Source organism: Penicillium soppii (assembly GCF_028829465.1).
Source record: "Penicillium soppii strain IBT 18220 chromosome Unknown utg000007l, whole genome shotgun sequence".
Lineage (NCBI taxonomy): Eukaryota > Fungi > Ascomycota > Eurotiomycetes > Eurotiales > Aspergillaceae > Penicillium > Penicillium soppii.
The window spans coordinates 714,731-729,582 of record NW_026643237.1 but is presented as its reverse complement, the minus strand read 5'-3'; the positions used below and the strand labels follow the sequence as shown (position 1 = coordinate 729,582).

At 43.9% G+C, this 14,852-nt stretch overlaps 5 protein-coding genes across 5 annotated transcripts; 1 reads left to right on the top strand and 4 right to left on the bottom strand.

Moving 5' to 3' along the window:
• Positions 1 to 1,120: 1,120 nt before the first annotated feature.
• Positions 1,121 to 2,587, top strand: N7529_009531 (uncharacterized protein; the record flags this gene model as incomplete). Its single annotated transcript, XM_057245058.1, has 2 exons — positions 1,121 to 1,129; positions 1,178 to 2,587. The coding sequence occupies 2 exons, from the start codon at positions 1,121 to 1,123 to the stop codon at positions 2,585 to 2,587; spliced, it is 1,419 nt and encodes a 472-aa protein (XP_057093321.1).
• Positions 2,588 to 2,662: 75 nt separating this feature from the next.
• Positions 2,663 to 3,547, bottom strand: N7529_009530 (uncharacterized protein; the record flags this gene model as incomplete). Its single annotated transcript, XM_057245057.1, has 2 exons — positions 2,663 to 2,824; positions 2,888 to 3,547. The coding sequence occupies 2 exons, from the start codon at positions 3,545 to 3,547 to the stop codon at positions 2,663 to 2,665; spliced, it is 822 nt and encodes a 273-aa protein (XP_057093320.1).
• A 2,807-nt stretch (positions 3,548 to 6,354) lies between these two features.
• On the bottom strand, positions 6,355 to 8,761 carry N7529_009529 (glycosyltransferase; the record flags this gene model as incomplete). Its single annotated transcript, XM_057245056.1, has 6 exons — positions 6,355 to 6,504; positions 6,553 to 6,916; positions 6,975 to 7,663; positions 7,795 to 7,881; positions 8,315 to 8,634; positions 8,704 to 8,761. The coding sequence occupies 6 exons, from the start codon at positions 8,759 to 8,761 to the stop codon at positions 6,355 to 6,357; spliced, it is 1,668 nt and encodes a 555-aa protein (XP_057093319.1).
• A 1,972-nt stretch (positions 8,762 to 10,733) lies between these two features.
• On the bottom strand, positions 10,734 to 11,236 carry N7529_009528 (MFS general substrate transporter; the record flags this gene model as incomplete). Its single annotated transcript, XM_057245055.1, has 2 exons — positions 10,734 to 10,862; positions 10,916 to 11,236. 2 exons carry the CDS (start codon positions 11,234 to 11,236, stop codon positions 10,734 to 10,736), a joined length of 450 nt encoding a protein of 149 aa, XP_057093318.1.
• An 862-nt stretch (positions 11,237 to 12,098) lies between these two features.
• On the bottom strand, positions 12,099 to 13,934 carry N7529_009527 (tubulin alpha chain; the record flags this gene model as incomplete). Its single annotated transcript, XM_057245054.1, has 7 exons — positions 12,099 to 12,568; positions 12,631 to 13,134; positions 13,185 to 13,256; positions 13,377 to 13,398; positions 13,460 to 13,613; positions 13,677 to 13,735; positions 13,923 to 13,934. 7 exons carry the CDS (start codon positions 13,932 to 13,934, stop codon positions 12,099 to 12,101), a joined length of 1,293 nt encoding a protein of 430 aa, XP_057093317.1.
• Between the last annotated feature and the right edge of the window lie 918 nt (positions 13,935 to 14,852).

Below are 14,852 nucleotides of genomic sequence, written 5' to 3'. Positions count from 1 at the left end.
AATTAAAAACCATGGATGCATAACCCAACCGTCCGCCGAAATGCATTCAATGCCAGTGATATTTTGACCAATTCCTCCGGTCGCAATAGTCTCTTGTCCGCGGGTGGAAACGACCTTTTCCTTAGATCCAATACCCAGTTGGAACCCAGTCTCATCCCAGTTGGGTAGTTCGTTGGCCTGAATCTTTTTTTTTCGAAGGAACTCGCCGAAACCCTCGTTCGTACCAATGAATTAATTCACCGTACATTTTACTGACCTCCCGGTCGGAACCGCAATACCTTAAAAATGCGATTTGCAGCTCCCTCGATATTTGAGGGAGCCGGCAGAGTATAGACAGAATTAAGCAGCTCGATTCAGCGAATCAGTGAGCGTTCTTGAAATTGATTTAAGACTTTTTTGGTTGCTGTACGCCCTTTTCCATTCCTGCCATCTTTTCGGTTCCGAAGCTTCCACTTTGAGACGCCATAATGAGCGGCTGCGGACTGAATTGATTTAAATTGACCTGATTTATAGACTTCTTAGGCATTTAAGAGAAGAGTATCTTCTTTTTTGGAGGAAACTGGCATTTTTTTGGGGGTAAAATGTAGGATCAAAAGTTGATGGTTGATTTTTTGTTAACAGGTATTGGTTTGTTAATAGGTATTGGCTCACCCGCACACGATCGTGTGCGGGTAAACAGCTAAGTCATAATTATAGGCCTGCCGGCTAGTTTTCGATCTTGCATTGAAAATTCTGAAAAGACTGTTTAGGACTAGTAGCAGGAGCTTCTTCTTTTAGTGGGTCTTTAAGGGTCTTGAAGCTTGGACCCAGAAATCGGGGGCCAAAAAATGGCCCACGTCTGTGTTGATATTTAAATGTAATTTGATTCCCTTTCCTAATCCCAAAAGAGCTTTTTGGTCCGGACCCGGGAACGGCGTCGAAGCCAGTAAAGTTGAGTTTGGCGGGCTTGGTGGGAGCGCTTAACGGAGTGGCGATACCACTGTATACGGTATGGTCTGAAAAGCTAAGGGGACTTTTAAATGCCAACGTTTCTCATTTTCCAACTTTTCCTGACTCCCAGTCAGCCGAAGTCTTCGGGTCAAATCCAAGAGATTGTGGAATTACAAAGATGTCACTAACAATGAGATCTGTATGTCATCCATTCTGGCACTTTCAAGATTATTGCTAATTCTATTAGAAACATCAAGGGCCAGCCAGGCTTACCAAGTGCCCGGTGGACATCCTATACTCGGTATTCGAGTTACTGTCACCCGCCGAATTTTATGCACTATGTCTTGTCCATAAGAACCTTCGCAGAATCGCTGAGAACTTTCTCTACAAGACAATCCAATTGACTTGGGAGCTGGAGAATCCTTATGATCCTCCCCCAGTCACTAAACTTTTGCGAACTTTGGTGTCCAGGCCTCATTTGGCTGCTCAAATCAAAACCCTTCATCTCGCCGGCGAATATACCACCTACGCTCCACTCGTGGAAACCATACGTACAGTCCCCGTTGCTATTAACGAACTAAACGAGCCTGCGTCATTCATTCGGAAAACAAGAGTCCCGTATAGCGACCTTTGGATACATGAGTTACAGCATGGTAGACTCGATGCTGTTGTGGCCCTCCTTTTGGCACAGCTTCCGAATCTGCATTGTTTGTACCTGGGCCCTGCTTTCACCCAGCGAAGTGAGATTATCGGTATGGTTCTTCGTTCAGCTATCTTTGAGCCTGCAGAGTTTGGGCTACCCGATTTTCGGCATCTCCGAGATGTGACATACCTCCTCAAAGAAGGACATGATCCAGCGCGTGATAAAAAAGTCAAAAATACAGACGATGTCTTGCCCTTCTTTCATCTATCAAATGTCCAGCGCATTTCGGTCTTCATCGAGAGCCCGCTCGCGATAAAGTGGCCTACACCGCAATTGCCTGTCCCATCAACCCTCACGTCGCTGATTTTGAACTCAGTTCGGGAGAATTATCTCGGTGACCTACTCTCCATCACACCTCATCTGAAATCACTTTGCTGGACATGGTTTTACGATTATGGTCTGCGCGATGCAGTCAATATGCCTATTGTGGATCTTGATCGAATTGGAGATGCTATGTCTCGTCTTAGAGGTACTTTAACCGACCTCACAATCATAGGTGAAGTTGAACTCGGAGGCAACGATATCAATCTCCCTGGTATCAAAACGGAGGGCTCATTGAAGGTGATGGTCAATATGGAAAATCTCAGGACACTTCAAGTTCCATGGGCATTTCTCGTCGGATTTGCACAAGACACAACGAAACGTTTGCAGGATGTGCTCCCAAGATATCTTGAACATCTCTCCATCACTTACGACATGTGTCTACAAAATGATGAGCAGATGGAACCAGACTGGCCTGAATTTGAGTGGAAGGATCACGCCATTCTAGGCTTGCTAAAATCATGGCTGGAGGATCGAGAAGCGTTCACACCAAATCTTCGTGGCATTTCTGTGAGACTAGCTAGAGATGAAATTGATGATGATGAATGGGACCCTGATATGATACACCAGCTCACAGAGTTAGGTGCTCAAGCTGGGGTTTTATTTGAGATAATCTACACAGATGAAACATAATTAGCATGAACGTTTTTTTCACATTATCAATCACTTCCATGTAATCAAACACTATTTCAACAGATCTTGCTCCACCTACCGGCTGACCAGGCCCGTGTTAGCCGAAGCGCATAACGGGATCTGGTCAATGACCGGCTTGCCCATGATCTCGTTCAAATTATACGGCTCGGGTTCTATAGATTTGTCCAGCACTATCAAACCCAGCTGATTGACAAACAAGTTGCAGCCCCATGATTTCTTGCGATAATGTTAGTCCTGTCATGAGAATCCGCAAATTCGAGTATATTCAATATAACTCACTGGCATGTCTCCACACGGATCTCTGTTTTGCAGTTTCTTCAACTTATGATCCCAGACGACTGTGCAAATTCTTGCATTCCGATCTTTCAAGGAAGTGTTTTCGCCCTGGTCTGTAGTGAAGTACATTTGAGCACTCATCACCTCGGCACAATCCGCGTTGTTTTTGTGCCCTGCATCACCTTCGCCACCAGCTTCATTGAAAGTAATTTGGCATTGTTCAAGAATCCTGGAAACCTTTGTCGGCGGATACTCGAAAGCAAAATTACCCGAATGCTTCATTGAAGAAGCGAGAAATATCTCTTTGCCAACAGCAAGAACAGTCATGGCGCTGGGTTGGTCGCCTTTTTTGCCGACACTGTAGAGCTTCATATCCTCTTTCATCTCCGCGTATCCATCATATGCCATTTGCCAGAGCTGTGCGTCATCAAGCTTGCTGACGTCTGTGTCGAATTTGAGATGGCTGCTCCATGCGAAAGCTCGTTTATTTTGAACGCCCTTCTTCAACAATGGTGTCGGCCAGGAAGTCGCTAGGTAGTAATCAAGCCTCACACCTAGAGCACCCTCAGGTTTGTGCTCCTCGCTAAGATCCCATGAATTGCTCACTGTGCTCAATGCGCAGCAGATCACAAACACGACTCGAGAAAATCCGAGGGCAATCATGATGTATGATGTTCTCTTGTATCACTATTGCAACAATCATTAGTCGAAAAGCGGCAGCGAATGCTGTACGCCAAAGATATAAATTTCATACCAAGTCACAGAGAGTATAGAGATTTTCAATGGACAGTCGCCAATACCAATGAGTCTGGCAACCAACGCCATTTTAAAGCATCCGGCTGTACGCTCTGCCACACTTGTCAGTCTCTTGTCTGGATGGGGAAAGGTCCATCCCACCATACAATATAGATAACATAGCACTAGGCATACGCCGGTATGCTAGATGCTGAGGCCAAATGAGGGAATGTCTCAAAGAGTTAAATTGTATTTTCAACACCTAGCCTACAAAGTCTTTTCTTGGATGTGGTCCGAATTCAAGCTAACATACGACACTTGTCCTCAATTTAGGCCCAATCTCCTTCTTGACCTGGTGGATGGCTTTTTATATGGCGCGAATGAAAGTAATTTCACCGCACGATATTATACTACTCTGAGTAACGTGTCAGGACCACAGTACTGAGCAGGTCTAATAATATATGCCTCACACGTCTACGCAGACTGCGAGGGTGGGCCACGCAGTCCATGCGGGGCTGCGATCTACATCAATGATCCCTGCAGGCTCAGCTTCGTCTAGGCGAAGCACATGATCCCACCGGATCTTCTTCTAGATATCTTCTTAGCCACCATGTATAGTTTGTCGCTACCAGTTAATGAACTCTGCTTTAGTCATTTCGTTATAAAGAATGTATGATTTCCTTCGGTCGGGACCAATTCGCTAGAGGGTAATAGGTGTAATAGGAGGTATTTGGAAGTCAAGATCCGGGGTGGAGGGGATAGTTATATCTGGTGTAGATGTAATAGTCCTTTAGCTACTATCGAGGCTTAGTTCAAGACTCTAGTCGAAGATCTCAAGATGTTCTGGTACGCGGGAATAAGTAGGATTGGCCGAAAAGTAGTCTAATAAAGCGCCTACTCCTATATATAAAGAAGGATAAGCCATAGCTATCAATAGTAAGGTAAGGGATTAGGGTAAGAAAGGAATAAAGGTAGAAGGCCTACCTTTATAAAACTAAGCTCGCGTCGCCTAATAAAAGCAAACGCGCTGTCCTCATATTCAGGAGTTACTAAATGATCTATCATAATAGACCCACTAATATAGGTAGCAATCGCTACTAATTGGCTTAAAAGTATGGGAATTCCTATAAACAATGGGATTTCCTATAGGATTTCCTATAGGACCCGTAGGAATTCCTACATTTCTTATTTTCAGGCTCAACATAATCCCCCGCTGAAGTGAAAAGAATAATTTCGCCTATAAAGTCCTTTATATTAACGTATTCTGAGCCCTTGTACTTATACAATATAGTTTCTGATTATTGAAAGTAAATAGAATAACAAGAAATATAATCTTAATCATGTTTTTACTTTACTTGATCAATATACTCTCTAATCTATAATAGTATTGTTCTCAATCCGTTTTATGGAGTATAGACCTAGTATTCAAATATATATATCTTTCATAGTTTCATAGAAGACATAATACTTTGACTTTAAAAATCAAACCATAGTGCACACTTTGATTAAAAGGACAAAATTTTAAAGTAATTATACAAAATATAATCAAAATACTCTATATACATGGCGATTTATAAAAATATATAGAGGTTAGTGAAGAAAAGTTTCATATAATGCTATAGTGACTAAAACATGCGTAAATAACAGTAAACAATTTAGATAACTCAGCAAGTTATCCATCCATTTTAGGTGATTTGTGCAGGGCTTGGCATAGGATGGGAATTTTATAGGACCCATGGGAATTCCCATTTCCCAGAGTGGGAGGGAAATAGGAAGCTGAAATTTCCCATGGGAAACTGTCCATGGGAAATGGACAAAAAAGATTTCCCATAGACGGGAAATGTCGAGGTCTATTAGTGACTAGCATGTCCGTAACACTAAGCAAAATATTATCATTATTTCGTACGATACTTTAGTGTAGAGTATAGGGGGGTTCTAGTGTTTACAGGATAGGGCCTGTCAACTAGGTAAGACGAGGATGACTCCGGAACAGATGTATTGTGCGAATAGTACAGAGAATGATTCTTGGAGAACTTCCAGGTTCCCAAGAATGGACTATTTATCATTGATAGGAGCGGGGCAGGACTCTGAAGGTTCAAGATCCACTCCCTACACTAGCATGTCCGTAACACAGGGCTTACGTTAGTGGCGACGTGACATGCATCCTCGATTTCTCTCGCTATTATAGTGATACTAGGTATTCTAACCTTTCCGCCAATCTTCAATATAGGCCTAAAACGTTAGGTACCCGCTTGAGATAAATAACCGTCTTCGGACACCGTACCATGGGGATAGAGCCCAGTGCGCAAACATTAAATTGACTGATCACTGAATAGGTGCATGGTTATATTTTATTTTCTCGGGTGTAAAATTAATCTTCGAAAAAATACACCTCACTCAATTCCCCACCATTTTTTTAAATTGATTTCACTGGCTTATTTCCTCGCCCTATATGAGGCCAATGATATTTTCTCTTTTTCAACTTCCCTTTCCTGACACCATGCGTTATAACCTCCCATCTCTCTAGTATCAGCTTAATATATTCTTCGTTCATATGGGCTATATCTCTCGAGCCTTGGCTGAGAAGCTCTATCTCAACAGCGGTAAGCTTTCTCGTAGACAGAGCTCTAGTAAGTTCCACATCAACACCCTTCAGAGGATATGTGATGATTGCAGTCAAACCTGCATATTTTTAGAATTGTTGGAAAGAAAAGTCATGGGTTCTGTCTCAATGATCACTTACCGGATAAACTTTTCGTGATGCAAGAAGCTGTTCCGAATCCTAACCCCGGGAGAATGTCAAATCTTTTGCCCCGGTGAGCGGCAAATTGTCCAGGAAACATTATTAGGCTGTGAAATCCATTGTAGACACCAAAGACAAGTTCCTTAGATGGTATTAGATCTCCGAAATGTGGGTGCAGATTGTATCTTACCTTGCTTGCTGCTGTGAGCCCGGTTGGTATGCCCTCGACAGTCTCGGGCAACTCTACATGGTGGTCACCCCAGAGTTTCGGCGCATTGTGCAAACCTTGAGTAAACGCGAAGGAAATATCAATAGGAGCTCGAACGACATTGATGGAGGCTTTTCCGATTCCCTCCATGCTTGAGGCAAATGCGGATCGCTTGCCCGAGTGTACAGACCCCTTCTCAAAAATTGATCGGAAGAGCTCTTGAGTTGACGCACCAAAGTGGCCGAGGCCTCCGCTGATCTCTGCTGCTGAATCAATAAAAGCAAAAGCCATTCCCGAGAATGGATCTCGAGGCCCGATGTTCAAATCATATTTTTGCGGTCGAAGTCTAAAACAACAGAGTCAATTCAGGTAGCCATGATAATATCCACTGATCGTATACATACAGCTCAATTTTGTCAGTACTGAGCAAACCTCTGTTAACTAGAAGCGCCACACCAGTAGAGCCAAGCTGGATGTCTGTTCCTCGAATTTTCCAAGCCGCTGGGAGCGAGCTTACGATTCCACAACTCAGGTTAGAATGCTCAAGGTGATGGTGGAACGAGGTGACTCCAGCATCGACGCCGCTCTCATTACGAATTTGTTCCCCGAGTTCCATTGCCCTCTGCTTGATCTCTGGCTCAAGGGCGGCGCTGATAGCCGCAGCGAGATCAGGTGCAGTTAGCTTTTTAAACGGAATAGGCTTAGGGCCTGCCCCTATTTTCGCGATCATGCTCCCCCAGAATGGCTGATCGCCAAAGAAGGGGACGACAATTGAAGGCTTTCCACAAGCCATAGCTGCAGCCGTTGTACCGGCGCCACCGTGGTGTACCACGCAAGAAACCTTTTCAAAAATCCAGTCATGTGGACAACTTCCTATGAAATGAACGTTGGGAGGAATCACCAAGTCTTCACTGCCCAATTCACCCCATCCTTGTGAGATAATGGCTCGTACCCCAGCCAGTTCTATTGCTTCCAACAACAATAAAGTAAGTTTCTTGGGGTCATCAACAATTATGGAGCCAAATCCGATGTATATCGGAGACGGCCCATTGAGAAATTCCTCCAATTCAGGAGGAGGAGTGTATGCAGATGACTTGGGCAAAAAGTAAAATCCCGAAATGGATATGTGGGCAGCCCAATCTTCAGGTCTTCTTATCAGAGTTGGCGACCTAAAGCGTACTAATATGAGGTGAGAATCACATGTAGAATAAGAGCGCTACTCACCAGCAGTAGGTGTACGGTATACGGAGTTGAGATAAGATAGTTGGTCCAGAAGATCTGTCCAGAGGCTTGAGTCCCAGAGTTTTGCATCTGAAAGAGTTAATTACGTCTCCCAAACCCTCCCACGTGAGTATTTCAACGAATGTGTATGATAGGTAATTCATCACGCTTCCTTTTGAAGAAGATGCAGATAAGTTTGCTAATGGGTGAGGGAAAGAATGGGTGGGCGACCAAGGCATCCTGCTTTTTATTAGCATTTCCAACTCCATTCGACACTACGACGCATCCCTTACGTGAACATTATGTGCAAAGGTACGCCTAACTTCTCTGCACAGTGTATATGTGCAAATGAAGGTGGATTGGCGATAATCGCATTGGCAAAGAAAGGCTTCGACTCCTCGTCTGTGCTCTGAAAGCACGCTCGCCAGCAACCATCAAGGATTTCTCGTATATCTGCTCGGTTTTTTTGAATATCTCCACTTCGAAGACTGTTCATGCTGGGCATTAAGCCGGGGTTCTTTACCATATATGCCATGAGCCTTTTTGGATCGCCTCCAATATTGAAAAATTCTAAACCGTGAGTCTCGACAAATTCTTTAAAAGTGCCATGGGTCGCGATGCGAATGCGATGTCCTGCTCGGGCAAGAGCGAGTCCAAGGGCAACAAAAGGCTGTATGTCTCCACGAGACCCTACAACTTGGATCACTATGTTGAGTGAAGGCGTCGCGTGACATTCTTGAATCTTTGCTTTCGTATCGCGTGTCTTGTAAGCTGGACGCCGCCAATGAGGTGAAGTAGTCATCATTTCGGGCTTCTCAACCTTAATGTTCAGCCGTCCATTATCTTAAATCGATTAGCTTGTTCAGGTTCCATTTCTCCTTTAGTGACAAAGAGTTGATATTAGAATCATACCAGTGATAGTGGTCTTAGCTCCTCCACAATCGACAACGTGGTTCGTTATATTGAACATCTTGTAAGGAGTATTTGCTTTGACGATTAAATACTAGTGGGATCTCTAGTTGGGACCTTTCTTCTGGATATTTCGAAGGATTCCAAGTCAGGAAAATCATTTAAAGCTCAGTCACACTGCATAGTAGTACATTGTCGAAAAGATTTAGTGAGATTATAATCTCTTCTATATAGTGATAGCGATGTGCTACTGTCAACGAAAACATGATGTCAGTAGAAATAAGAACCTTGGCATCATCAAGACCACCAAATAAAGAAAACCCAGTCAATTTGACGCTTTCTAAAAGCCAGCAACTTAACAGTACGCCGTGTCCAATCGCGATGATGTCTTTTCGCGGAGCGTGATTACATTCATAGGTGTTAAATAAATATGACGTCCTAGGCCACTCATGATCTTCACTCATTCCTTTCTTCAGAAAGTGACCTGTGGAATCGAACGATGGCAAATAGTGATGAAGTGGTTGGATTACCGAATGATCCAAAATGGAGCTGTCTAGATTTGATTCAAAGTTTCAGGCTTAACAATCGACTTGGGCGTGCGCAAGTTAAACGCATCTGGATCCATTTGAACGGATTTCTTGGTGAGGAAAAAGACATTACTAGGATCATTGAGAGAGATATCTCACAGAGAAAATAATTGAAGAATCAAGTGCGGAAGCCCTTCTAGATTATCTTCTCGCACGGGTTGGAATACTTTTGCCACAAGCAAGTAAGCCGAGAACCTTAATTTTGAGGCTGATGACCAGCGGATGATCGACCACATTAAACTTCGCGATAAGAGGTTTATTCCTCGCGGAGTTAATTGAGCAATAGTCAGTCTTGGTGGCCTTCTAATTGTTGGGCCTTGTTGAAGTTAATCGAAAAACAACCTGATCTGATGTCTAGGAAACAGCCTCCTTATCTAAAACAAACAAGGAACACTTAAACGTAATTAACCACCGAGCCGCCATAATCCCCGAGTCGCCACATAACCCAAAACGTAACCATGAATTAGCACTTATACAATTCGACCAATCACTATGCCACCAATTCGCTCCCAAACCTCTCGTGAATTCAGTAGAGCAGGAGGGTAGGATTTTATTAGCAATATAAGCTATTAAAAAAAATAAGATATAGCCACTGTTTCTCTCGCTACTCGTATTTTCAATATACCTCGGTCCATTCTTCGCGATCGTATCTCCGGCCGTACCGAGCGACGAATTATGCGCGCAAATTCATATAAACTTATGGAGATTAAAGAAGAGTCGCTCTAAAATAGATACTCTTTATTAGACTTCGGCACAACCCACTCTAACCCGAACCCGACCCAAAATGGATTTTGGGTCCAAATCTATAACCCAACGATGGGTTTTGGGTTATTACCTATTGATTTTGATCATTAGCGCTCTTTAACTAACTAATTAGGTTTTATTTATGTCAATCAATGATGTCTTACCTATTTCTTCGTCTGACCCTGGGGTGAGAATAGCTCCCCTAGTTCTTGAAATCAAAGTCTCTTGCGCTTCGTGAGCTCGATATTTCGAAATTAGAGTTTGATGTCTTTACAGAATGTCATTATGTTTCTATGATAAGGCACGTCTAAATATCCACCAAATTTTGCAAGTAGTGAAACATCATCTTGCATATTCTCTAAATGCGTTGGCTTTGATGGCTTTCCAAGACCATCAGTGAGCCTCTCAGAGAGTGAATGTCAATGATAGTGAGCTGGGCCAACCTCCTTTCTCCTTCACCACTGCTGGCCACTGGGAAGTCCTAAATTTTGCTCTAATGTGAGAAAGATCAAAGAGTTCCCAAAAGAGAACATGAACACAGCGCGAATTGTGTAATTGAAACACCGAGAGAGCAACTAGCATATCCCCCATCTATTGCTTGATTGTCCTCTCCTTGGAGAAGAAGATAAGCGCCCCACAAATTACGGTCAAAATCATGGTGAGGGCTATTTACATCAGTTTTTCTGATCTGATTATCTTGTGCTAGCGGCAATAACTTGACATTCCTAGAATCAAACGATAGGCCTCGATGTGACTGGATGATACCAGAGCCTGGAGTGCCGGTGGCAATGTTGTGCTAAATTTGTAGTCTTTGAGAATGTTCTTGATCAACTGAAGCTTGTATTAGCATACCAAAACAATGAGGCCATGGGGGCAAGAGATACCATATTTCTCTGAGTTACAGGAATGTTGTCCAGACTGATATCGAGTCGAAAGCGGAAGATTTGCTGGAGAAGTGCGGTGCTGGTACTAGTGCCGCTGACATGTCCCACCTGTTGGGACAGATAGTACACCGCAGTAGCACTGGCTATTTGCTCTTTTGGAGAACAAATTGTTAACGCGAGGAACTGTGGCGAAAAGAAAAGTCCACATCCAATGGCCCACGGCAAGCAGTAAAATACTTCAAGTCCTTGGATGCCATTTGCCCATCGCACAATCATAAAGATCTGTGAGATAACAGTCACCGCGATGGCGATGAGGGACATTTTTGGGCATGCGAGAGTTCTGGAAAGGTTAGTCAAGAACCCCATTTCGTTGGATGAGATAGGTAAGTGCATCTTTGAAGAGGGAATATCCCTCTGTGCTCTTTCCATCTTCACTTATTGTGTCAGGCACTTCATTCTAACCCCCATTGGCATGCTCTCCTGTCTGCAAGGGTGGAGCATACAAATTCAACATAGGCAAGAAGCATCGATTGACTTCGATGAGTCCGGCGCTGGCAATTATTTCTTCAACAAATAATTTCTGAATCACAAAGATGCCATCTCAATTGCGAGAAAGGGTACTTCAAGAAGACTGTGTAGCGATTCTTGGTACTACCATTCCTGCTCCTTGTAATAATTTGCCTCCTGGTAGGAGCCTTAGACCCGGTGGGGCGGAGATTAATCATGATCTCGGCCGAGCAGATGTTCTCGTTACCCTGCTTGTGGTATAGGAGGTTTTGAAAGCGATGGGGTTTTAGAAGCGATGTGGTTTGAAATCCCAGTGAAATCCGAGTTATGTGAGATTGTTCTGTAATATAGAATGTTTTGTTGTTTCGCTAATCCAATGATTTTAGTTTGGATTGTTATGAATTTTCAGCTCTTGGCAACATCAAACCAGTGAATAAATTAGGTGAATCTGTGCAGAGATCTAACAAGAACATCTATAATTATACTGGGCGTAATACTTAGGAAATTAACTTGGAGCAACTTCTATTTGTACTTTCAGATTGAGATGGGCGGAATACATGTTCACCAGTCGAAAAAGATGGCTGAGGAATACCATTCTGATCTAGACACACTGGAAGGATAGATACACATCAACTAAATATCTTAAGAATATCGTTGCACAACAAAATAAGCATATTCAGAACTCTTGCTCTAGTTCGCCATCGGAATTCATAGCATCACCGGCGATCTCCTCGTAATCCCTCTCCAGAGCCGCCAGGTTCTCACGAGCCTCGGAGAACTCGCCCTCCTCCATGCCCTCACCCACGTACCAGTGGACGAAGGCACGTTTGGTGTACATAAGGTCAAATTTGTGATCGAGACGGCCCCAGGCCTCAGCGATAGAGGTGGAATTAGAGAGCATAGTGACTGAGCGGTCGACAGCTGCAAGTTGGCTATCGGGCACACTTACAGGCTTTTGATAATTAATGCCAACCTTAAACCCGGTTGGACACCACTCGACTAGGTTGAAAGAGGCCTTGGATTTGACATGAGCAATAGCTTGGCTGCATTCGTAAGGCACGACGTCTCCTCGGTACAGAAGTGCCACAGCCATATACTTGCCCTTGTAAGGATCGCACACGACCATCTGATTTTTAGGTTCAAAGCCTACCAAACAATTAGTATAAAATGACTTTTTAAAACGGGTTGAAAGAAACAAGTGCACATACACTGTAAGGTAAGTTCCTTGACTTTATGGCCTTCGTGGCCGCTGCGGTTACTAGATATGATGGGAGCATAGGAAATAAGAGGGTAATGAATACGCGGAAACGGCACGAGGTTGGTCTGGAACTCGTTTAAGTCGACATTGAGGGCACCATCGAAGCGCAAGCTGGCGGTGACAGAGCTAACCACCTGGGCAATGAGCCGGTTGAGGTGGTCAAATCCAGGGCGAGGGATGTCTAGGTTGCGCTTGCAGATATCGTAAACCGCTTCGTTGTCAACGAGAAAAGTACATTCGGAGTTTTCAATAGTGCTATGTGTCGATAGAACAGCATTGTATGGCTCTACCACGGCAGTTGCCACACTTGGAGATGGGTAGACTGCGAACTCTAGCTTCGATTTCTTGCCATACTCAGCAGCAAGGCGCTCGAGCAACAAAGCACCGAAGCCAGATCCAGTACCACCACCAATGGAGCGGAAGATCAAGAACCCCTGAAGGGAAGAGCAGTTGTCTGTTATAATATGAGCTTGAGGCTGGTCAATGGAGTAAAGGAATACACACCGGCCACACGTCGGATTCGGTCAATAACATTATCCAAGAGCCCCTTGCCGACAGTATAGTGACCACGAGCATCTATCACATATTAGTTTCCCGAACACATAGATTTCAGATAGGAGGGGAACTTGCAGTTATTGGCGGCATCCTCTTTCCCGCTTATCAATTGTTCTGGGTGGAACAGATTGCGGTAGGTACCAGTGCGTATCTCGTCAATAGGCTATATCACCACCATAATATCAGCACATCAAATTTCAAGCGTGTATTTGCTAGTCACATACCGAAGGATCAAGGTCGACAAAGATTGAACGAGGAACATATTTGCCATTTTCGGCCTCGGCGAAAAATGTCTCATATGAGCTGCTCTGGTGAATTTCCTTGCTAGCATCCGGATTTATACGTCCATCGGGCAACAGGCCATGCTCGAGTAGATAACTATATTATGATCGAGCGGTTAGCCATTGCTGGATGGATGGATCACAAGGCAGTAAGACTTACAGCTCCCATGCGGCGTTACCCAGCTGGGTACCAGCCTGGCCAAGGTGAATATGACAGATCTAATGAATCCGCACATTAGCGATGTCAAGTATATCGGTGGTTGGGTTTGGTCTTGAATACAACAGTATTGAGTGCCAAACCGCGAGACCGGATTGTGTATTTCGCATTTCAAAGCTGCGAAAATAGGCCGGGTGAGGCTGAACAATCAACACGGTCACCACTGAACGGTAACAGGATAGCACATACTTCGCCACGCATGGTGGATAGATCAAATATCAGAAACTATGATGCGTAATGGGTAGACAAACGTGATATGGGTCATAAGGAGTGGGGTGATTGATGTTTGGGATTTCCACTTTGGGCAGGATGTGGGGCAGAATTATAGAGCGGTCTACTAGCGCGCTAATGTAGGGACAGTTTTCGACTAACCACATTTGGACTAGCATCACTAAAAATAAGAGTTTGATATGCAGTCAAACAGAACTATAGACGAGACCTGCAGCATAATTCCTACAATAGACTTGTTAACTATATGAATATTGGCACCATTTGATGCTATTTTTTTTTTGACTTGAGAGTCAGATCCGCATGAAAAAGTGTCTGACGCACCCTGGCTCATAAACATCGCACAAGAAATCAACCAGAATCTCTCAAAATATGACCCAATTCCCATCAATTCAACGGAGCCAATGAGACAGCACCATTTGGAACAGTGCAGCGCATCTCCAACAGGTATACAGGATCTCGGGATACGCAGGAATTGGATCAAGCCCAATGTCGGAAGACCTCATGGGCAAGCAAACTCGATTATCGGATGTATCTGAAGAGTAAGTCAGCAAATGAGGCGTCAGTATCTTGGGAATCCCAATACATTTACTGGAACAGGGATTATGACACCGCTAGTCTCAATAAGGAGGCAACCGATTTCACCTAATTGAAAACGAAGCTCGCGGCAGGGCTAGCAGTTGATTTGCACTTCCTGAAGAAGAGAAGGAAAAAGCTTTATGGGAGGTAAGAATCAATATATATAGCTTAGGTGGAGCCTGAAGCTAAGAATGAGAGTGTTGTTATTCCTGATGACGCCTTTCTAGTTTCTGTTCTGGTTAAACTGCCTTTCCCAGCATATTCAAATCACCCAAACTGTTTCAATGTCTTGGTAGATTCATGAGAAGCATA